This window comes from Phaseolus vulgaris, chromosome 4 (genome assembly GCF_000499845.2).
Source record: "Phaseolus vulgaris cultivar G19833 chromosome 4, P. vulgaris v2.0, whole genome shotgun sequence".
In the NCBI taxonomy this organism is placed as follows: Eukaryota; Viridiplantae; Streptophyta; class Magnoliopsida; order Fabales; family Fabaceae; genus Phaseolus; species Phaseolus vulgaris.
The window spans coordinates 35903607-35927412 of NC_023756.2; the positions used below are offsets into that span (position 1 = coordinate 35903607).

Below are 23806 nucleotides of genomic sequence, written 5' to 3' on the forward strand. Positions count from 1 at the left end.
GACCGAGTCGCGAGACCCGCGTCCTCTCATTCTAGCCAACCACAACCAAACCCACCACAAACCAGCGCGGTGGTGAAACCTCTTCCAGATTACAAACGGCTATACCCGTGGGCCTCCGCAACCTTGCTGGGTGACACTTCATCCGTCAACTCCGATTGCGACATCCTTCGGCTCAAGAAAGGTGATAAGGAGCACCTCTCTTTCAGCAAAGAGCACGATGACAAAGTATCCGTGCGTCCTTGTCCTCCCGGTGAGCCCATCTGCACCGACGATCAGGGGAGCGACGACGCCCCCTTCTGCTTCTTTTACACCACCATGTTCAAGAAGGTCAAGCTTCGATTTCCCTAAACACGCTTTGAGAGGGAGCTCCTGACCGAGCTTGACATAGCCCCCGCCCAGCTCCATCCAAACAGCTGGGCGTTCGTACGGGCTTACCAGATCCTCTGCGCACACTTGGGACATCCGGCCTCGGTGGATGTGTTCCTCTACTTATTCGAGGCGAAGAACCCGGGCGATCGTCTATGGGTCAGCCTCAATGGGATCGCCGGGAGGTCCATTCTTTCCATCTTCCAGCAATCCTATAAGGATTGGAAGGGGAAGTTCGTGCGTGTATGCTGCAATGATCAAGACCCTTCCCTTCTCGACGGGTTCCCCTTGTATTGGGTGAACAAAGGGAAGAAAGAGTCGAGCTTTAGGAAGGCTAGGGAGCCAGAAAAGATGGGGGAGCTCGACAAGGACTTGTGCGGTTTCTGGAAGAAAGTCGCTTCTTCCAACGTGACCCTGTCGACTGCCTCCATCGTCTCCTTCGAGTTTTATGAAAGCCAATTGGACTTTCACATAGGTCTGTCCTTAAGCCTTCAAGTTCTCTTAGCTGTACAGTTTATATACTCCTCTTCCTATCCCTTCAATGCCTTGGGCTGATATTTCTATGGATTTCATCTTATGATTACCCTAGACATCAAAGGGTAAGGATTCCATTTTTGTGGTAGGGGATCTGATGTGATTCCAATAGCAAAGAAGAGATGATTCTTTGACATTCTATGGAATCATCTTGAGTTGGTTATGAGATAGACACTTTATCATAGAATTGGATCAAGGTTCTATGAACAAGAACTCACCAAAACTAGTGCCAAAACACAAACTCATATGGAAGTTCCAATTATTGTCAAATTGAACCGATTAAAATGGAACAAAAGATAAGAAAACTAAAATAGAAGTGCTGGAAATTAAAAGGCACCGAACCAAAATCAAAATAGAAGAAGAACAGCAGCTGGAAAATGAAAAATGCCGAACCAAAAGACAAGGAACACAAGCTAAAACATGAACATAAAAAGAGAAGGAAGGAAGGAGAAGAGAAAGCTCATGAAGATGGAGGAATGGTTGGATGATCACGCCACTAGGAGGATGGAGACTCCAAGATAAGTGTGCAAGCCGCCACTTGAGATAACCATGGAACCTTCAAGATAAGACTAGTGAAGAAGGCACAAAGCTCTCCAATGCTCTCTCAAAAATTGAGTATAGTTTCTCTAATTAAAATTCAAATCTGAAAAATACAAAGGCAGCACCTTAATTTATAGCCTAGAGGTGCTGAAAAATAGGTGGGAAAACTCAAATAAACTCATTTGAAATTCCCACCAAAAAACAAGTCACATGGGAGGTGTGACCTTTTTCTACTATGACACCTCCTAAAAACTACACCTACACCACTCTCCTAAGTCACATGGACAATGTGACTTTATTTTACATTTTCACACTCCTTTATTTAATAACCACACCTCCTAAAACTATACAAGAGTATTTCAAAGCTTGGCCTTGCCCCTCATGGGATGGACTTGGGCTCTTTGGGCTTTGGCCTTCTTGGGCTTGGGCTTGGGCTTTGGGCTTGGGCCTCATCTTTATTTTATGTCTTCTTTTAATTTTGAGAAGACTAGAAGGAAGAACTTCAAATGTGAGGGTGGATGTCCTCTTCCTCCATTAATAAAAGCCTCCTTTATTTGATTCTCATCAGGATCGTTTTTCCAAAATGGCACACTTTATTCCTTGCCACAAGGTGGATGATGCATGTCATATTGCAAATCTCTTCTTCAAGGAAGTGGTTCGTTTACACGGACTTCCTAGAACTATAGTGTCCGTTAGAGATTCCAAGTTCTTGAGTCACTTTTGGAAGACCTTGTGGGGTAAACTTAGTACTAAACTTTTATTTTCTACTACTTGTCACCCACAAACCGATGGTCAAACCGAAGTGGTAAATATTGTTGGGTTTAATATTGCCAAAGTTCAAGAGGGGGGGTGAATTGACCTTTTAAAACTTTCTCGCAGAAACAGTGTTTAACACAGTCTACAGAAAATAAATCGATTTATGTGAAAATGAACAGATTTATTTCGGCACTGTTTTTGTTTGAAAAGCGTTTATACAACAAGGTTAATCACAAGATTATGCAGATAGATTTTCCAGATGCACACACACTGATATTAGAACGAAAACCAGTGAAACACAAAAAGGCAAACTTCAATTTCAGGCAAGTGATTAAGGTTCAATTGATAGCATGCCAATTAATTGAGTAACCTTTACAATCAACCTGTTCCAATGGCTTTTAACAAACTATGAGTGTTCTTCTTGATATCAAACAGTTTTCAGAAATTAAGAACAGTATGAACTGAGCCCAGAAAGAACAGATTTATTATTGATTGAACAAATTTATTTCTTTGCTGTTTTAACAATCATGCAGAAACTTAATTGCAGAGATTGAGAGAGAATGAACACAGGGCAGTTATACTGGTTCACTCAACTGAGCTACATCCAGTCTTCACCTAAAACCAAGGTGAAATTCACTAAACCACAATACAAACAAACACAATTCCCACTGTTCTTGAAACCTACAAGAACTTAGGTACTCTTGCTGAAAAAACCTATTTCAGCTCACACACACTCTTCAAGAAAACCTATCAAGAAGAGTGTTCAACCAAACTATTACAAGAAATGAGAAGTGAAACGAATACACCTGATTGAGGATACAAAGATCTGCCTTAAACCAGTAGGCAAGATTGCTAGAACAGTAACAGCACCTCACACCAAGCTTTTGGAACCAAACCAAGAACAAGCACTTTGTGATTTTTCGAAATCTTTGAAGAACAAATGCTAATCCTTTGTAAACTCTTAATTCTCTGCTGTCAAAACTTGTTTTTGCAAATGTATGAACGATGTTTAAACTCAGAAACAAGTTTTCATTTTATAGAAAACCAACTTATAACATAATTTTGAAAAACAGTTAAAGCAGTTATAAAATGAACAGATTGAAAATAAAATGAACAGATTTATTTTCAAAAGCAGTTAGAGAATTTGTTAAGTGGGGAGACTTAGTCAACCATTCTGGTGCTGAGATAAAACTGAAAAACGTTTAAGCTTGACATGGCACCAGAGACAAAAAGAATCTATTCATTTACAGATGAACAGATTTATTTTTCAAAATGAAAACAGAAAAGCTTAACTATTTAAACACAGTCGTTTTGAAAGGTAGAAGACTTAGTCAAAATACATGATGCACAAAATCTAATTTTCACAAGACTTAGCCAAGGCATCAGTGTAAAGATGAATCTGTTTATTTAGAAAAGAACAGATTTATTTTTATGCAGTAAACGTGTTTTTTGTAAAACATGTGAAAAATAGTTTAAGAAAACTTATGCTTGTTCTTATCACATGGCCAGTGGTTATGAGGTGAGTTACTCAGCAAAAAGCCCACTCTTAGAAAACCTCTAAGCACTACCTAAGACACACTTAAAGCAAAGCAAAATACACATGAAATGTACATAGAAGTCTTCATCAAACACAATCTTGAAGGGGCAGCAACCATCTTCAACAAATATAACTTTGGGACAAATGTTGCGATGCTTTATTTCCGGGAATCCAAGGGTTTGGGAGGATTTACTACCACATGTTGAATTTGCTTATAATCGTGTAGTAAATTCTACCACATCACATTCTCCTTTTGAGGTTGTCTATGGGTTTAATCCCTTAACACCTCTTGATCTTCTTCCTATTCCCATACTTGATGATGTCTTATGCAAAGATGGGGATGAAAAAGCTTCTTTTATGAAAAATTTGCATCAAGACATCAAGTTGAGAATTGAGAAGAAGGTTGGCAAGTATGCTGAAATTGCCAACAAAAGGAGAAAAGCATTATTGTTTGATGTAGGTGATTGGGTTTGGCTTCATTTGAGAAGAGATCGTTTTCCTACTCAAAGGAAGTCCAAACTTATGCCTCGTGGAGATGGACCTTTTCAAGTTCTAAAGAGGATTAATGATAATGCTTATGAGTTAGATATGCCTGATACATTTTTAGGTAGTCATACATTTAATATTAGTGATCTAACTCCTTTTTCTGTAGGTCTCCAGAATTCGTGGTCAAATTCTCTCCAACTCGGGGAGTATGATGGAGAACAAGATCAAGAAGATAAAGAAGCCAAAGATGAAGGTGTTCAAGAAGATATTAGCTCATCATCCTTTTTACCTCAAAGGATTACAAGGAGCAAATTTAAAGAATTAGGAAATAGTGGACAAATGTTTTCTCTTTTTGTAATATCTTTTGTATAGAATGTAGAATGTTTAAATATATAGTTTAGGAAAGGTGCTAAGAGGGAAACCTAAAGATACCTCTTATGTAGAAGCATCTTTAGATATTAGTTTAGAACATTCTAGTAGGTGACCCTTCATACCTCACTATAGGCGCTAGAAGTGGGTAATGTAGGAGGGACCTTTGGTTAGCTTCTTGTGTAAGATTTGTGTACTCCATGAATGGTCCTTCTCCTATATAAGGAGGGCTTGGGTTCTTCTATATACAGATTTGATATTGATAGTACCGAAACTCTCCCAAAATTGGTGAGCATTTAAGAGACTTGTGTCTTCTCTTACCTAGTCTTATCTTGAGAGCAATCTTGGAGCCTCAAGTGGCGGCATCTCACTCATCTTGGAGCTTTGCATCCTCCAAGTGGCGTGTTCCTCTCCAAGAACTCCAACCACATAAGTCTTCTTATCTTTTCCATCTATTTCATTCATTTCCATGTCCATATAAACTCTTAAACATGTCTTAGGCCTTTTCTTGCACTTTTGTTCGGTTCTTTTGGCTTCCTTTCTTGTTTTGTTCGGTTCATCTTCTTTCTTTACTGTTGTACCGTCCCGTATCCGGGCGTTGACAAAGTCAAGGTCAAAGTCAACGCCTGGAGTCAAAGTCAACACAAAGCGTCGCCTAGGTGAAGGTGTCGCCAAAAGGAAGCGTCGCCAAGGCAAGGTGTCGCCTAGGTGAAGGCGTCGCCCAACTAGGGCGTCGCCAAGATCAAATATCGCTAAGGCAAGGCAATCACAGTGTGGTTCCCCGATACCCATGGGTAGGAAAGACCATGGAGGGAGCGACGCTGTGGGAAGGCCTCAGGTCCCGATGATCCGGGGCAGTGATAAAGAGAAGGAAAAGGTGGCTTCAAGGCCATAGTGATAGCACCAGTGAAGGGCAGCCTGACTCGTGAAGTACCCCTGCCGGCTCAGAGACGCCTTTGGGGCAGATACGACTCAAGGGGAGGGTCACGCCCAGGGCAGCTAGGTGCAAGGTACGAGGGGAAGGCAGATACGCTCTCAAAGTGAGTGAGTAGATGATTGGGGGCATGAGTTGGCACCCAAAAAGTCACCCCTTGCGCAGTAGCACTCCCAAGCAGGAGGACTCACACGTAGAAACGTCCCCAGATGGGCAGAAACGTCCCCAGATGGGGTCATGGCGCTGTGAGGCCCTCCACGTGTACGACAGCCAGGTCAGAACAGAAACACCACTTAGTCAGGTACCAGGTAATTAAAGTCATTCAATATAGTTTCTGTTTCGAGCGTTTAAGGTACTATAAAGGCTCCCAAGCGTTTCAACGTCTTAAATGCGCTACGTTTTCTAATTAGACGCGTTAATTAAGTGCGTTACGTTTATGATTAAAAGCACTTTAAGGCACTTTAAATGCTTGGGCAGTTTAAATAGCGCCGGGAATGTTGGAAACAGGGTTCGAACTTTTGGCAAATTTCCCAGAAACTCTCTAGTTGCTTGCTCGGGCCTTGAGGTTACGCACAAGGGACTAGGGAAAGATTTTTGCTAGAAGGAGAAATATACATTAGACACAATTTCCTTTTTTACCACCTTCAGAGTGCCATACGCGGTGCTCCGATACGGAGGTGCATAGTTTTGGTGTTTCTTGCTGGCTGACTTGAGCGTCGGAGTGCAAACGGCCGCTAGGGCGCCCTTTTGTCCTTCTTCTTTGCAGGAATCCACAGGTAACCAGTGGGAAGGAGTCCCTAGCTGACGGTTGAGGTCGCGCACGAAGACGTCCCAGGTCAACCGGACGGAACATTTGGCGCCCACCGTGGGGCCGATATAAAACATCAGTCCCATCACAAGTCTGAGAAGATCTACCAAGTTATAGTAACGTTGGACGAGGTTGGAAGAGACCGTGACAATGGCCCCCACCAGATGAGGTACAGCAGGCGCAGCCCCAGCAGAACTATCCATGCAGCAGGTCCTGGAGATAATGCGAGGGCTGCAGGAAGATATGGCGGAGTCGAAACTGGAACAGGAACGCATGCAGGCAGATCTCGAAGCCTCGCATGAGAGGAATGAAGAGCTCCACCGCGTAAATGAGGAGTTGCGCCGGGGTCTGAGAAATAATCGGGGGCAACGTGAACATGACGAGATGGAGAACCACTCCCCGCCAAGGGAGTTTTCCATTCCCTTCTCGCAGGAGATTTTGGATGCATTGATCTCGAACACGTTCGCAGGGCCCAAGGTGATCTTCACTGGGATGGAGGACCCTGAGACGCACCTCGCTGCATTTCACACACAAATGGTCCTGGTAGGCGGCTCTGACGCCGCCAAGTGCAAGCTCTTTATGAGCACCTTGACTGGGATGGCTATGGACTGGTTTATCAGCCTACCGGACGGTCATATCACCTCTTTCCGACAACTGTCACGATTGTTCAGGGAACAATACCTAGCAAACAAGGCCCCGCCGCCGGTCTCCTACGATTTGTTTGATGTGAAACAGTATCAAGGGGAGACCCTAAAGGAATACTTCAATCGCTTCGGGGCCCAGGTGGTAAAGGTTGGTACGACAGAGGAACCTATGATTGTGTACGCGTTCGTGAAGGGCGTATGCCCCGGTCCTTTTGGGAGTCCATCATTCGCAACCGCCCTAGGACTTTCGCTGAACTACGGCGTCGGGCGGTAGAACATATCGCTTCCGAAGGAGAGGTGTGTGTGAAGCGCACCAGCGTCGTACCCTCGCGGCCGAGGGGACCGACGCGAGCTCAACCCGCCAGGGTCAATGAGACCACGACGGGAAGGAAGAAACCAGATGGGAGACGCCCCTACGAGGCCAGAAAGCCCCAGCCCCGGGGTCCAGCGGGAGGCGATCGCCCGGCCAGAGAAAGAACGAGGCCGGCGAGATACAATTTTGTGGTGGAGTTGAAGGACCTGATCGCCGTACCTAACATAGCTGAGAGATTGAGGCGACCGGCGAAGTCCGATAAGGTGTTGGGGCCTCGGAAAGACTCTTGGTGTGAGTTCCACGAGGCTTTCGGTCACCACATTGATAACTGCCTGTCGTTGGGTTACCAGCTGGATGAGCTGGTGAGAACCGGGTTTTTGAAGGATTATGTAGCAAAACCCACAACAACCGCCACCCTGCTGCCGCCAGCGGAAGAACAAGCACACGAGACGCCGGTTCTCGGCGAGGTCCATACCATAGCTGGAGGATTTTCCGGTGGAGGACCCACCGCCTCCCAGCGAAAGAAATACGCGAGGGGGGTCAACTCGATCGAAGAAAGAATTTCGGGTGCGCCGTGGGAGTTGGACCTCGTATTCACGAGAGGGGATCTCCGAGACGTGGTGCCGCACGACAATGACCCCGTGGTCATTTCAGTTGTCACAGCGGGAAGAAAGGTGCACAGAGTCCTTGTCGACTAGGGAAGTTCAGCAGACGTCATGTTCTAGTCGACATTCAATAAGTTGCGGTTATCCCCCGACCTTTTGAGGCCCTACACAGGGTGCCTGTATGGGTTTGCGGACAACCAGGTGGAAGTTCGAGGCTATCTGGAGTTGAGGACTACGTTCACAGACGGAGAGGCCTCACGTACCGAAAGTATCCGGTACTTGGTCGTGAACGCCAGCTCCGCTTACAACATCTTGTTGGGCAGGCCGGCGTTGAACCGGTTGAACGCAGTAGCCTCCACACGCCATATGAAGATGAAGCTGCTGGACCTCAGTGGCAAGGTGATAGTCATCAAGTCAGATCAGGAGGAGGCAAGAAAATGCTATGAGAACAGCCTAAAAACGAAGAGAGGCGTGTTCATGGTGTATGAGCGTCCGCCGTGCGTAGACACGACGATGATTGAGGCGACGCCCGCTGCGCCGACGCCTAACGAGGCCGTGCCCGCGAGGGCGACGCCAGAAACAGATGCACACATGGAGGAGGGCCCTGACGACGCGGTGCCCGTGGAAGAGGCGGCGTCCGTCGAGGATAGCAGGGAACAACCGGTGGCCAACGCCGTAGAGAGGGAGATTGGCGGCAAGACGTTCAAGTTAGGAAGTTTGCTGAGCCCAGAAGTACAGGAAGGGGTGGCAGAAGTGATTTCGCGCCACCTGGATGCTTTCGCATGGTCCGCCTCGGATATGCCCGGTATCGACCCTGATTTCCTATGTCATCACCTCAGCATGGACGCCACGGTCCGCCCCGTGCGCCAAAGAAGGAGAAAGTTTAACGAGGAGAGACAGCAGGTGGTAAAGGATGAAACGCAGAAGCTGTTGAGTGCTGGCCACATCAGGGAGATTCAATACCCCGAGTGGCTAGCCAATGTCGTTTTGGTGAAAAAGGCGAATGGGAAGTGGAGGATGTGCGTGGACTTCACGGACCTAAATAAGGCGTGCCCGAAGGACTCGTACCCACTGCCCAGCATTGACGCGTTGGTGGATAGCGCATCTAGCAGCAAGGTGCTGAGCTTCCTGGACGCGTTCTCAGGGTACAACCAGATCAAGAAGCACCCGAGAGATGAGAGTAAAACTGCATTCATGACTGAGACTTGCAGTTACTGTTATAAGGTGATGCCTTTCGGGCTGAAGAACGCGGGCGCCACATACCAAAGGTTAATGGACAAGGTCTTGGCGCCCATGCTAGGGAGGAATGTGTACGCCTATGTAGATGACATGGTGGTGGCATCGCCGGATAGGGCACAGCACATGGCAGACCTGGAGGAGTTGTTCGTCACCATATCCAAGTACCGCCTCAAGTTAAACCCTGAGAAGTGTGTCTTCGGGGTAGAGGCCGGTAAGTTCTTGGGTTTTATGCTCACAGAGAGGGGGATAGAAGCAAACCCCGACAAATGTGCCGCGATCATCGCCATGCGAAGCTCGACGTCGGTGAAGGAAGTACAGCAGTTGACGGGGCGAATGGCGGCGCTCTCAAGGTTTGTTTCCGCCGGAGGAGAGAAGGGGCACCCATATTTCCAGTGCCTCAAGAGAAACAGTCATTTTGCATGGACTGACGAATGCGAAGCGGCCTTCATTAAGTTGAAAGAATACCTGGCAACGCCACCGGTCCTCTGCAAACCGGTAACAGGTGTGCCCCTTCGGCTATATTTTACGGTAACAGAGCGGGCTATTAGCTCTGTGTTAGTCCAGGAGCAGGACCAGAGTCAAAAGCCCATCTATTTTGTGAGCAAGGCATTACAAGGTGCTGAGACGAGATACCAGGCGCTAGAGAAGGCAGCATTAGCGGTGGTGTTTTCAGCCAGGAGGCTCCGTCATTACTTCCACAGCTTTACGGTGGTAGTGATGACAGACCTCCCTATACAGAAGGTGCTGCAGAAGCCTGACGTGGCGGGAAGAATGGTACGCTGGGCGGTGGAGCTGTCAGAATTCGACATTCAGTATGAGCCTAGAGGATCCATCAAAGGGCAAGTGTACGCAGATTTTATAGCGGAACTCTTGCCCGGAGGTGAGCAAGAGGTGGAAGTGGGCTCGTAGTGGCTGCTCTCGGTTGATGGCTCTTCCAACCAACAAGGGAGTGGCGCGGGAATAGTCTTGGAGGGACCCAACGGCGTACTCATTGAGCAAGCTCTGCGCTTCGCCTTCAAGGCAAGTAATAATCAGGCGGAATACGAAGCCCTGATAGCGGGAATGCTCCTGGCCGAGGAGATGGGCGCGCAGAACCTCCTGGTGAAAAGCGATTCCCAGCTGATTACGGGGCAGGTGTCGGGTGAGTTCCAGGCGAAGGACCCACAGATGGCGGCGTATCTCAGATACGTCCAACTACTGAAGGGAGCATTTAACGCTCTTGAGCTAGTACATGTCCCAAGGGAGCAGAATGCCAGAGCTGACCTGCTTGCCAAGCTGGCCAGCTCAGGCAAGGGGGGTAGACAGAGGACAGGAATCCAAGAGACACTCAAAGCTCCGCGTAAATTCGTGGAAGATAACAGGGTGGATGTCCTCCAGATCTGTACATCAAGAGAGAGTCCAAGGAATCATCGCTCTCTGACCCAAGATACGCTGAAGACACCCCGCGTCAGCACGTACGGGGATATGCCTGAAGAAGGAAGACAAATGCAGGTATGTGTCCTAACCGAGGGAGACACCTGGATGACGCCGTACAAACGGTACCTGGCGGATGGAGCTCTCCTAGTGGAGCCGGAAGAGGGTAAGAAGGTCAAGAGAAACGCCGCAAGATACACTCTGGTGGATGGAGTGTTGTTCAGGCACGGTTTCACTCACCCTATCCTAACGTGTGTAAGTGGCGACGAGTGTACCAGGATAATGGCGGAGCTCCACGAAGGCATTTGCGGGAGCCACGTAGGAGGAAGGTCCTTAGCCTCCAAGGTGATACGCGCAGGGTTCTTCTGGCAAACAGTAAAAGAGGACTGCGCGCGACACGCTCAGCGCTGCAGACAATGCCAAAAGCACGCTGACTGGCACAAGGCGCCGCCAGAAGAACTGCGATCCATATATAGCCCGTGGCCTTTTCATACATGGGGAATCGACATCCTGGGCCCGTTCCCACTGGCAATAAGGCAGATGAAGTATTTGATCGTTGCCATCGAGTACTTCACCAAGTGGATAGAGGCAGAGCCCGTGGCACAGATCACTGCGCACAAGGTACAGCACTTTGTGTGGAAGAACATTGTGTGCCGCTTTGGCGTACCTAGGCGTTTGATATCCGATAATGGGACCCAATTCGCCAGTCAGCAGTTGAGAAATCATTGCGCCGAGGTAGGTATCAAGCAAGTGTTCGCATCAGTCGAACACCCCCAGACCAACGGGCAAGTGGAGTCAGCAAATAGAGTTTTGCTGAGGGGATTAAAGAGAAGGTTAGAGAAGGCCAAAGGGGCGTGGGCGGAGGAAGTTCCAAGGATCGTATGGGCATACCACACCACGCCCCAATCTTCCACCATGGAGACGCCTTTCAGCTTGGTGTATGGGTCGGACGCGATGATTCCGGTAGAGATACATGAAAGCTCACCACGTTTTCAAAACTTTGTGGTGGAGGAATCCAACGAAGAAAGGCGGGTAAACCTGGATCTACTAGACGAAGCCAGGGAAGAAGCCAGAATAAAAGCTGAAGCGGTGAAGAGAAGAGTAGAGCGCCAATATAGCTCTAAGGTAAAGCCGCGACAGTTTCAGATGGGCGACCTAGTTATAAGGAAAGCCCATCCATACGAGCTGGAGAATAAGTTGTCTCCCAAGTGGACCGGACCCTTCAGAGTTACCGAGGCTAAGGGCAACGGTTCGTACAACCTAGAGACCTTGGAAGGAGGTCCCATCCCGCGCAGTTGGAATGCAGCCAATCTGAAGTTTTATTTTAGTTGACTTATGTAAAGCAGCTATGTAACAGTCTTGTTAAAGGGGACGCTCTTTTTCCCTTTCCGGGGTTTTTTAATGAGGTCACCCAAATAAAAGGAAAAAAAAAGCAAGTTCGAGAAAAAACCATGCCCTGGTTCTCAGTCTTTATCTTTCTCCGTTTGAAGTAGCCAAAGGCGTCGCCAAGAAAGAAGGCGTCGCCAAGAACGAAGGTGTCGCCAAGAAAGAAGGCGCCGCCAAGAATGAAGGCGTCGCCAAGAAAGAAGGCGTCGCCAAGAAGGAAGGCGTCGCCAAGAACGAAGGCGTCGCCAAGAAGAAAGGCGTCGCCAAGAAGAAAGGTGTCGCTTGAGTGCAGGCGCCGCTGAGAAACATGACGGAGGAAAAGCGCGCAATATATGAGACGTATGCAAAGTAAAGCGGCATTATAAAAACCAAGTATGGTATAGTGAAGTTGATGTTACAAGCAGTGTTCGATACAAATGGGAGTAATGCGAATAGGGCAAACATTACAACTCATACAAAAACACAAACGAACAACTTTTCAGTGGCCTTCGGCGTCAGCACGGGAAGAAGACGAAGCCCCGCTCTCAGTCTGCAGAGCTTGGGTAAGTCGTGTCCTCCGCTCTTGGTTTATTTTCGAACCTGCAACAAGGAAGATGAACATGTCAGAGACATCATGAAGCAAAACACACCCAGATAGAGAACAATAAAGGCGGAAGTTCCTAGGGCAGTGACTCATACCTATATACTTTTCGAGAGTTCCAGCGTTGAACTCCAAACTGATCAAGGTGGCGGAGTCAAAACCTCCCGCCTCAGCAAGAATCCGGCAGACCACCTGGTCATTTGGGGCCAGTTTCTTGAAGGGTTTGGTTTTGAGGGCCCTCGTCTCCCTCACCCAGTACAGTGGAAAACCATCCAGGGCGAAGGGAACGAGGTCAGAGCAGCAGATCTTGAAGAACCGGCCTTTCCACCCAGTGAATGAGTTTTGGAAGAGGGTCAGGAGAACTCTGCCAGGAACGTTACTGAGAGTTACCCAGAGGTTGTGCCTTTGCCTCTTCACCTCGAAGAAGTGAAGAAAGATGTCGACCGAGGGTGCCCTACCCAGAAACCCGAAAAGGATGTCAAAGGCCTTGACAAAAGCCCAGCTGTTGGGATATAACTGGGCCGGAGCGGCATTGATCTCCGTCAGCAGTTCCTTCTCAAACCTGGAGAAGGGCAGGCGCACGCCTATGGTTTTGAAAACCACCTGATAGAAGTAATAGAAGGGGACCCCGTCGTTGGCCCGTTCGTCTCCACACACTGGCTCCCCTAAAGTGCAAGGGAGCACGGAAATGTCGTCGTCGTGCCTCCTCGCGGAGGCACGATGGTTATAGGAGCATGAATCCCCTTTGTGTTCCCTTATGGCCCTGGTGGAGAGTAAACAGGAGCATTCGTCAAGAAGCTCCCTCGAAGCCCAAGGATACAGGTCCTTGGGGTTGACCCTGGGAGGAGTAGAACGAGAAGACATTCTTGAACAGAATCAAGGAGGTTTGAAGTCTTGGCAAGGGTAAAACGCTGGAGGGAACGAACACTGGAAGAACTCTTCGCGAGAAGAAGAAGGGTGCAAGCAGAGAGGGTGCAAGTAGGTTACGAAAGGTGCAGAAATGATGAGGACAGTTTCAAAGCTTTAAAGAATCAAATATTACGGTTAGAGCGCCAAAGGACGCAAATGGAAGTATTGCAGTTATAGCGCTAATCGACACGAATGGATGCACCGCACGATCGAGCCACGTGGCAAAAGATGGATGGATGGCCCTGGCACCACTGGTTAAAATCAGAAAACGTCGTATCGACAGAATGCCCCATAGTACGATGCGCCGTCGAGAGTGGGTCAGGGGCATAATAGGAGTCAGGACCAAGTCGAATGACTGAACGTCCCATCAGCCATACAAGAAGCGCAACGTGGATGGTGCAGGCGAAACCTTGAGCTCTCCGCTGCCCTCAGGCGTCGACCAAGGCCAAGGACAAAGTCAATGCCAAGGTAAAGATAACACCCAAGGCGACGCCAGCACGAGACGCCCGGGGCGTCGCCAGGAAAGACGCAAGGGGCGACGCCAGCATGAGACATTGCGGGCGTCGCCAACCCAAATATCAGCAGTGCCGCCTCCCCGATACCCACAGGTAGGAAAGACTGCGGAGGGAGACGAAATCGAAGAAGGCAAAGCTAGTTACTGGCGTCGCCTCCCCGATACCCATAGGTAGGAAAGACTGTGGAGGGAGACGAGATCGCCAAACGCCAGCGAATCACTGGCAGGGTTGTTCCCCGATACCTATGGGAAGGAAAGACCATGGAGGGAACGACCCCCCCCCCCCCCAGAGCACTCGGCGTTTTAGACACCCGGGGACGATACGGCGCTGCTGTAGCAGGCCTCTCCTTAGGCGTGGGCGCCGGGCATTAAGAATCAAGGGACGGATCGCTTGGTGTTAGAGACACCCCATGGACGATACGACCCCATTAGACAAGCCTCTCCATGGGCGTAGGCATCGACGCGTAACGGGTATAGTACAACCAAAACAACTGAAGCACGTGAAGTCAAAGGACGAAAGTGAAACCACACAGGCGGAATTCTATATCGCAAAGACACGAAGGTAATCATGCAAGAACTCAAAGTTGTCACGAAAGTACAGACAATTCAAAGAATTACAAGTTTATCAAAGAAGGTTAAAACAAGTGTAAAGGGGTAAAGTGGTGATCGAGGGTGGCGGTTCAATCGTCCGTTTCCAGGGGGACGACTTTTCCATCAACAATGTGGTGAGTAGAATCGCAGTTGGAAATGTCGATCCCCGGATTCATGCAGACAGCTTGGGCCAGAGCCTCCTGGAATCCCTCCTCGAAAGTGCCCGCCATGTCCTGGATGAGGGTCTTTTTGTCCTTCTCTAGCTCCTCAATGGTGGCGTCCCCAGAAGATACCTGCTTCTCCAAAGCCTCCTTCTCCACACGAAGTCGACTGACCTCGACCTGCAGTTTGTCGTAGTCAACCTGGAGAAGGCCCATAGCTTTGGCCTGGGTAGCCATTTCCCCCTCCATCCGCTCCATTTCGTCAGCCTGCTCACAGCAACGGTCCTTCAAGTCCTTTTGAACTTCCTCGTCAGCTTCGACTAAGTCTTGGAGGCTCGTTATCTGAACTTGGAGGGCGACTTCCCGAGTGTAGAAGTCAGCCTGGAACCCCATCGCCTCCGCCAGTTGTTTTTCAGCCTTTTCCTTGGCCTCTTGAGCCTGCTTCAGAGCGTTTTGGTAGGCCTCGTTTTGGCATTCCAGGGTTTCTTTTCCTCCTCCAGGGAAGCTACCTTTGTTTCTAAGGCCTGGAGGGTTTGAGTCTGCAGAACAGCGTTTCTGGCCTGGGCGCGCCATTCAAGGGCCACCGCCAAGAAGGCCCCCAAGTAGAAAGGCATGCCCTCCTTCCTGTCGGAGCCCTCTGGCATTGTTCCGCCACTGAAGCCCCTCATCAGATGCATGATTGGGGGAGGGATGGCGATAAAATCAGGGGCGGCAGCGACGGGGGCAGGCGAAGCAAAGACCTCTGCCGGTGGTGGAGGTGGAGCAGACTCGGCGCCTTCGCCTACATCTTTTTGGACAGTTGTGGGGGGAAGGGAGGTAGCGCTTGGAGGGTTGTCCCTGAAAGAGTCCTCTCCCTGGGGCGACGCCTCTGGTAGAAGGGGAACCCTGGCAGATTTCCTCCTCTTGAAGGGTGCCACGCCATCCGAGTCTTCATCGTCGGATATGATCTCCAAGACCCGTTTCCCTTTGTCGAGGGGAGTTGGGGCCGGCGATGAGGCCACGGCCAGAGGAACGGCGGCAATGGGCAGTGGAGAGCCAGGAGTCTGAAGCGCCTCAGGGCTCTGTGGGGACGGTGCAGATGAGCCTAGTTGGGCTTCGGTAGTAGTCGGTGGTGGCAGAGGCAGGGCTGATGGGGGGTTCAGGTCAGCAGCAGGGGCGGAAGAGGCGCCCGCTTTGGCAGCACGAGCGTCCTTTATCGCCTTCTCCAGCATCATCCTTTTGGAAGCGCCCATCACTGATCCTACATTCAGATAAGCCAAGCAGCAGAAGTCAAAACCAAAGCAATTATGCAAAATCACAAAATGCGTAGAAACGAGAGACGCGAATCGCATGGTATAATGGAAGACAGGTGAAAGAGGCCAGAGGAACAAACATCTGGTAGTAAGGTACAGATAATGAAAGATGGTAAGGGGAGGGTCTCCATACCAAAGTATGTAGTTAGGGCGTGAGCGTTGTATTCGCTCGCGATGAGCTTCAATGTATCAAGGACGATCCCCAGGCCAGCCAAGGCCTTGCACACCTCCCTGTCAGCAGGGGATAGCTCATCTAGGGTTTTGGCCCTGAGCAGTTTAGGGTGCTCCGTCCAGTATAAGGGAAAGCCGTCTAAGGATGCCCAGGTGCCCGCAGAGAATTTGGAAACCCCTTACGAATGCCCAGCTGTTGGGATGGAGCTGGGCGGGGGCTGTGTTAATTTCAGTAAGGAGTTCCCTCTCAAAGGGTGTGAAGGGGAGGCGCACCCCAACGCGTTTAAACACCGTCTGGTACATAAAGAAGAAGGGACTCCCCTTTCTCGGTCTGTCATCCACACACACAGGTTCCCCGGGTCGGCCAGGACGAACGGAGATGTGCGCGTCGTGAGTGCGGCAGAAGGCATTAAAGTTACACAAGTGGGGGTCCCCACGGTGATTCTCCAGGTCCTGAAAGGATGTCAGGCTGGTGCGCTCGTTCAAAAGCTCGTCGGGGGCCCAGGTATAGAAAGCTTTGTAATTGGACTTGGGGGTCTTGGGAGGAGAACCAGACTTTGCGTTCGGGCGCGTCATGGTGTGAATAAATAGCTGGAGAAAGAAGAGAGGAAAAAAGGTTTTAACAAAGCGATGCCAAGACAGAAAAGGGGATAAAACCCCAGGAAATACTACCCACGCGAGAAAACCCAGAAAGAAGGAGAAGGGAACAGAGAAGAACGGAGAAGCGGAAGAACACAGCGTAAACATAAACAGTCCCAGGCAGTTCGATAAAATATGCAATGCGACGAAGGAGAGGAGTCGGGATGTACAAAAATCATACCTTTGTTTTCGAGGTAAGGGAGGAAGGAGAGCGCGAAAGAATGAGCAGAAGTTGCAGAGAAAGGCTTGAAGGTGATGAACAGTGCGGAGATGCAGAGAGAATGGATGAAACAGTGGGTGTGAGTGCGGGGTTTGGGTTAACTTAAACGTTACACTTGCAACCCAAGAGGCACTAATCAGGAGCCGTTTGATCGTGCCGCGTGTCAAAGGATTAAGCGCCCAAGGGAAGCGCAAGGGACCCCAGAGGCTGGCCATGTGATGAGCCACGTGGCGCGCGATTAAGCGTGGCCCAAAAGGTATTTCTCCCCGCTTCAGAGGATGTCCAATCAACCATTATGAGTGCCCCTAGGGTTCAGAGAGTGTCACGTCAACGATTCGAGAATTGTTGAGTTAGCAGGGAATGACACGTCATCAGGGCGACACGTGGACGGCGTGGGCGAGGCCTTAGTCTTTGCGCTGAAGACAAGTCTTCGGCTTAAGACAAGGGGGCTTGTGTACCGTCCCGTATCCGGGCGTTGACAAAGTCAAGGTCAAAGTCAACGCCTGGAGTCAAAGTCAACACAAAGCGTCGCCTAGGTGAAGGGACGCCAAGTTCCAGCGTCGCCAAGAGGAAGCGTTGCCAAGGCAAGGTGTCGCCTAGGTGAAGGCGTCGCCCAACCAGGGCGTCGCCAAGATCAAATATCGCTAAGGCAAGGCAATCACAGTGTGGTTCCCCGATACCCATGGGTAGGAAAGACCATGGAGGGAGCGACGCCGTGGGAAGGCCTCAGATCCCGATGATCCGGGGCAGTGATAAAGAGAAGGAAAAGGTGGCTTCAAGGCCATAGTGATAGCACCAGTGAAGGGCAGCCTGACTCGTGAAGTACCCCTGTCGCCTCAGAGACGCCTTTGGGGCAGATACGACTCAAGGGGAGGGTCACGCCCAGGGCAGCTAGGTGCAAGGTACGAGGGGAAGGCAGATACGCTCTCAAAGTGAGTGACTAGATGATTGGGGGCATGAGTTGGCACCCAAAAAGTCACCCCTTGCGCAGTAGCACTCCCAAGCAGGAGGACTCACACGTAGAAACGTCCCCAGATGAGCAGAAACGTCCCCAGATGGGGTCATGGCGCTGTGAGGCCCTCCACGTGTACGACAGCCAGGTCAGAACAGAAACACCACTTAGTCAGGTACCAGGTAATTAAAGTCATTCAATATAGTTTCTGTTTCGAGCGTTTAAGGTACTATAAAGGCTCCCAAGCGTTTCAACGTCTTAAATGTGCTACGTTTTCTAATTAGACGCATTAATTAAGTGCGTTACGTTTATGATTAAAAGCGCTTTAAGGCACTTTAAATGCTTGGGCAGTTTAAATAGCGCCGGGAATGTTGGAAACAGGGTTCGAACTTTTGGCAAATTTCCCAGAAACTCTCTAGTTGCTTGCTCGGGCCTTGAGGTTACGCACAAGGGACTAGGGAAAGATTTTTGCTAGAAGGAGAAATATACACTAGACACAGTTTCCTTTTTTACCACCTTCAGAGTGCCATACGCGGTGCTCCGATACGGAGGTGCATAGTTTTGGTGTTTCTTGCTGGCTGACTTGAGCGTCGGAGTGCAAACAGCCGCTAGGGCGCCCTTTTGTCCTTCTTCTTTGCAGGAATCCACAGGTAACCAGTGGGAAGGAGTCCCTAGCTGACGGTTGAGGTCGCGCACGAAGACGTCCCAGGTCAACCGGACGGAACAACTGTTTTAATCGGTTCATTTCCTTTCTTTCATGCTTTTGTTTGGTTCATTTCATTTGTTAGTCATTTTAACCGGTTCATTTGATTTCTTATGCATTTTAATCGGTTCAATTGACAAGAAATGGATTTCTATATGAGTTTTGGTGTGGTGGCTCAAGTTTTGGTGAGTTCTTGAATGAAAGAACATTGATCCAATTCTAGAAAAGTGCCTATTCACTTTCCAACTCAAGTTGATTCCATACAAAGTCTAGGAAACATCTATATCTTGCTATTGGAATCATATCATGTGGCCATCTGGAAGGCTGATAAACCAATCCATCACCATGCCTGTCAACGTGCTCATGAAGAGCTTGCACCTTACGGCGTCGGAGCCGCCTACCAGCATCATCTGTGTGTGGAACGCAGTGAGATGTGCCTCGGGATCCTCCATTCCCATGAATGTCACCTTAGGACCTACAAACGTGTGAGGGATCACCGCCTCCATGATCGACTGTGAGAACGGTGTGGAGAACTTCCTTGGTGGTGTGAAACATTCGCGATCATCTGCTTCACGTAGCCCTGAGTTGTTGCACAACCCGCAACACAACTCCTCATTCGTACGACATAACTCTTCATTTCTCGCCTGAGACGCCTCGAGGTCCGCCTGCATGCGCTCCTGCTCTGCTTTTGATGCGACCATCGCCTCCTGAAGGCCCTGCATCATCTACATGGCCTGCTGCATGGTCATATCATCACTCTCAGCGCGCGTCGAACTTTGCCTTGTCGTCCTCATCTCTTGCGGTTTCTTAGAAATCTTCGAGCTGTTACGATAGTTCTTGACAAACTCTCCGGTGAAAACGAACGGAATTGCGAACGAACGGTGGAAACTCGAGAAAACTAAAGAACAAACGGTCGAAACTGATCAAGACCGAAAGAAACGGTGGAAATTGAACTGGACTGGAGAAAAAATCGGTGAAAACTGAGTTGAACCGAAAAAAACGATCGGTGAAAACTGAGCAAACCACGAACAAACCACGAGCAACGGTGGATCTTGAGCAAACTTCAAACAAACTACGAACAAACAGTGGAACTGAGCAAACTTCCACGCTGAACGGTGAACTGAACTAAACTTCAACAACGAACAACGAAAACTTGAACTGGACCGAAAGCAATCGGTGAAACTGCGTAAACTTCACGATGAACGGTGGATCTTGCAAGATTCTTGGAAAACTATCTCGAAAACTGCGACTGAACCTCTGAACACTTGCGGTGGGACTGATGTTTTAGATCGGCCCCACGGTGGGCGCCAAATGTTCCTGCCGGTTGACCGGAAAGTTCTTCGTGCGTTGCTATGACTCGCGTAACAAGGACTCCTTCGTCTTCAATTCATATCTTCACCCTACACCATCGTGAGTACCTGAAATAGAGAGAACAAAGGGTGCCCTCGCGGCCGTTTGCACTCCGACGATCAAGTCAGCAAGCAGAAAACACCAAACACCTCTGTATCGGAGCACCGTGACTGGGATGCTCTGAAGGCGCGTAACTGAATTGTAACTAACTTCTCTCTGGTGCTCAAATCACTCGTGCGTACAGTGTGTAAGCGTGCAAATGATTAGAACGTACCTTACTAAGCTTTCAGAAACTTATATACCTTGGGTTTCAGTGCTTGCTGCCACGTGGCCTTTCTGACTTAAGCACAACTCCACGTGGAAGGCCTTACGACGCTGTAACCCAACTTAGGGAAATCTCAGCGTGTAAGTCTTCCCTCATCGAAGTGCATCCGGTGCAAGGGGTGACTCCCTGGGTGCCAGCTCATGCGCCCCAACCTCTAGTCACTCGCCCTGGGAGTGTATCTTCCTTCCTCTCGTACCACGCACATGGTTCACCCCTGGGCGTGGCCCTCTCCCGGGTCGTATCTGTCCTAGGGATTCTCTAGAGGTGGCGTGGGTACTTCACGAGTCAGGTTACTCCCTACTGGTACTGGGAATATGGCCTTGAAGCCACTTTTCTCTTCTCTTTATTACTGTTCTGAGGTACCGGGGCCCGAGGCCTCCTCGTCCGTACCGTGGCCTCTCGCGGTGGCACCCCCTCCACGGTCTTCCCTACCCGTGGGTATCAGAGGGTGTCACCATCTGGGCCGAAGCACGCCTTTAGGACAACGAGTCGCGCCTCTATGGTGGGAGACGCCTAAACCTGGTGACGCCCACACCTGGCGACGCCCACACTTGGCGACGCCCATACCTGACGCCCAAAGCGGTCAACCCATTGACTTTCTTCCCTGGGGCCCCTTGGTAGGTCCCATCATATGTTTGACTTTGGTCAACGCCCGAGGACGGGTCAGTACAGAGAGAAAATAGAAAAAAAATCAAAAAAGTGAAAAACAAGAGAGGAGTGTTCCAATAAAAGATGTACCTTATCCACATGCTCCTTTAAAGAAAGAAAATTTGCAAGATTTATGGGTATTCTCAAAAGAGTGCAAATTAACATTCCTTTTACTGAAGCTTTAGAGCAAATGCCTACATATGCTAAATTCATGAAGGAATTATTGACAAAGAAAAGAAAATTCAATGACCAGGAGATAGTTGAATTGGAAGTTGGATGCAATGCTATAATTCAAAAATCATTACCACAGAAATCTAGAGATCCTGGGAGTTTCACTTTGCTAGTTACTACAGGAAATCTCGTTGTTGGAAAGTCATTATTGGATCTTGGAGCTAGTATTATTTTGATGCCTTTATCAATGTTGAATAAAATTGGAGATGTAAAAGTGAGACTAATAAGAATGACTTTGCAGTTGGCTGATAGATCAATCAAATATCCACATGGAATAGTTGAAGATTTGTTGGTAAAGGTGGATAAATTTCTTTTCCCAATAGATTTTGTTGTTATGGATATTGAAGAAGATGCTGAAGTAGCTTTGATATTGGGAAGACCATTTATGAAAACTGCCAAAGTTATAATTGATGTAGACAAAGGAAAATTAAAGGTTTGTGTTCAAGATGAAGAAGTAAGCTTCAATGTTTTTGAAGCAATGAAATATTCAAATGATCAAAAAGAGTGTTTCAGAGTGAATGTGATTGATGATATTTGTTTTGAAACTCAAAAAAAATGTTTAACCATTGAACCTTTAATGAAAGTTATCATGGGTAGTATTGAAGACATAAATGAAGGGAAAAGAAAAAATATAGGACTATGTTGAAGAGTTAGATAAGGCTAAAGAGATTCTTTATGATGTTAGTCAAAAGCACAATGAACAAAATACTGGTTTTATCTTTTTTTGTTTAACTTTAATTTCGGAATTAATTTAGTTTAAGTAGTTTAGTTTAGTAAGTTGACTTTAGCAGTTTAGTTTAATATTTCTTACTTTAGCTTTTGTTGATGGCAAGCTTAAGTTAGTATAGTGGTTCATGTTTGCATATTTTGTGAAATCTTGTATATAGATAGATGATGGTATAATTTTTTGGAAAAAGAAATCAAACCATAGTTCTAAATTAGAACAACCAAATGGATTGATCAGGGACTTAATTTGAAAAAAGAATTTGTGGCTGGAACCATCACTCAAATTGAGAAAGGATAGTAATGTGTAAAAGTTGGAACAATGTAAACAGTTGAAAGCAATGACTGAGAACAAATGAGGAATTGAAATTAGCAAACCAAGTGAGAGTGTGAAACCTTTAAACAGTTTGAGAGACTTTAACTAGTGAAGAGTTAATTGAGGTTGCCTAATTTTCTAGTCAATTTCCATCACAAAATCAAATATGGAGATGATTGAGGCATGTTTAATAGAGTTGGTGGTGAGAAAACTCAAAGTCAAACAACTAACCTTTGCAATATATGATGAAATGTGCAGAAAAATAACCCTTTGAGCTAAATTTGTTTTATTGCACCCTACCTTCTGATATACATATATTGTCCTACCTTGTGGTATGCTAACAAAAGGAGAGCATAGGTGCAATTCAAATTTCTATAATTAAAAGAATTGGGTTTGGTGTGGCTGTTGGGATTTTGAGAGTGAAAGAAAAAAAAAAGAGAAAAAAAAAGAAAAAGAAAAAAAAGGGGAATGACAAAATTATCCAAATTCTCATTCTCTTTTCTAAAAAAAAAGAAAGAAAGAAAAAGAAAAGCAAAGGGGATTACAAGAATAGAAAAAGAAGCAATGTGGATGAATCTTATGGAAGGGATAATGGATAACACAATTAGAAATTGAATTGCAAATATGCTAATCTTTTGTTAAGTGTGCATTTTGTTATCCTAGAAAAACCAAATTTTCTTTGTAACCCAGCCTCATTACAACTTGAAAAAACCCTCAAGATTTATGTTTGTGAAAGTGTTTGTAATCAACTGGAAATGAAGGGCAACCATAAATTATCTTGTGCTCTTTCCATGAAGTTCTTCTGATATTAAACTATAGATTTGATTTCTAAGGATTTTGGGGAGGAATGAACTCTTATTCATTTTGGGATTCAATTAATTTGCTTGAGGACAAGCAAGATTCTAGGTTGGGGGGAAATTGATAAGTGCCAATGTGTAGTTTTTATGATTGAGAAAATTGAACACTTTGGAACTTAATTGTTGCTTAATGTAAGAAAATTACCCTAATCTAAGAATTATTGAATCTGATTATATATTTTGAATCAAGAAACAAATGAAGAAATTTAATCTCAATTTTTGTGTAAATTGCAGATGAATATGAAGCATTGAAAGAATGTACTCAAGCTGGCATTGAAAGAAAGAAAGTAAAAACTTAATTGGATCACAAGAAGATTTAGCTCAAGCTAGAGGATTTAGCTCAAGCTAAATATGTCCAGAGTAGATTAAAGGTGCAGTACTAATCTAGCCCAGGCTAGAATTGCTAGCTCAAGCTAAAATTGTCCAGAGTTGATTAAAGGTGCAGTATTGATCTAGTCTAGGCTAGAATTGCTAGCTCAAGCTAAAAATGCACTGAAAGATCTAACTTAAGCTAAATTGGCTAGCTTGAGCTAAAGTTCATTATATAAATTTGAAACACAACTCAAAAGGAAGCGATGCGAAAAAAGATTGGATTTTAATAGAGAGATTAGTGAGAGAAGAAGAAGAAACCTATGTTCTTAGGAGAAGAATTTGCTCAGATCAGCTCTTCTTATGCAATCCAGATCAAGAATGA

At 47.4% G+C, this 23806-nt stretch overlaps 1 protein-coding gene across 1 annotated transcript; it reads left to right on the top strand.

Annotated features, from left to right (window-relative positions):
• The first annotated feature begins 21118 nt into the window (after positions 1-21118).
• LOC137838744 (uncharacterized) lies at positions 21119-21862 on the top strand. Its single transcript, XM_068647970.1, has one exon. It carries the CDS (start codon positions 21119-21121, stop codon positions 21860-21862), a length of 744 nt encoding a protein of 247 aa, XP_068504071.1.
• Positions 21863-23806: the final 1944 nt, after the last annotated feature.

Bases quoted from the DNA above. Each gene is read 5' to 3' on its own strand.
- LOC137838744 (XM_068647970.1), top strand. From the start codon at position 21,119: ATGGGTATTCTCAAAAGAGTGCAAATTAACATTCCTTTTACTGAAGCT.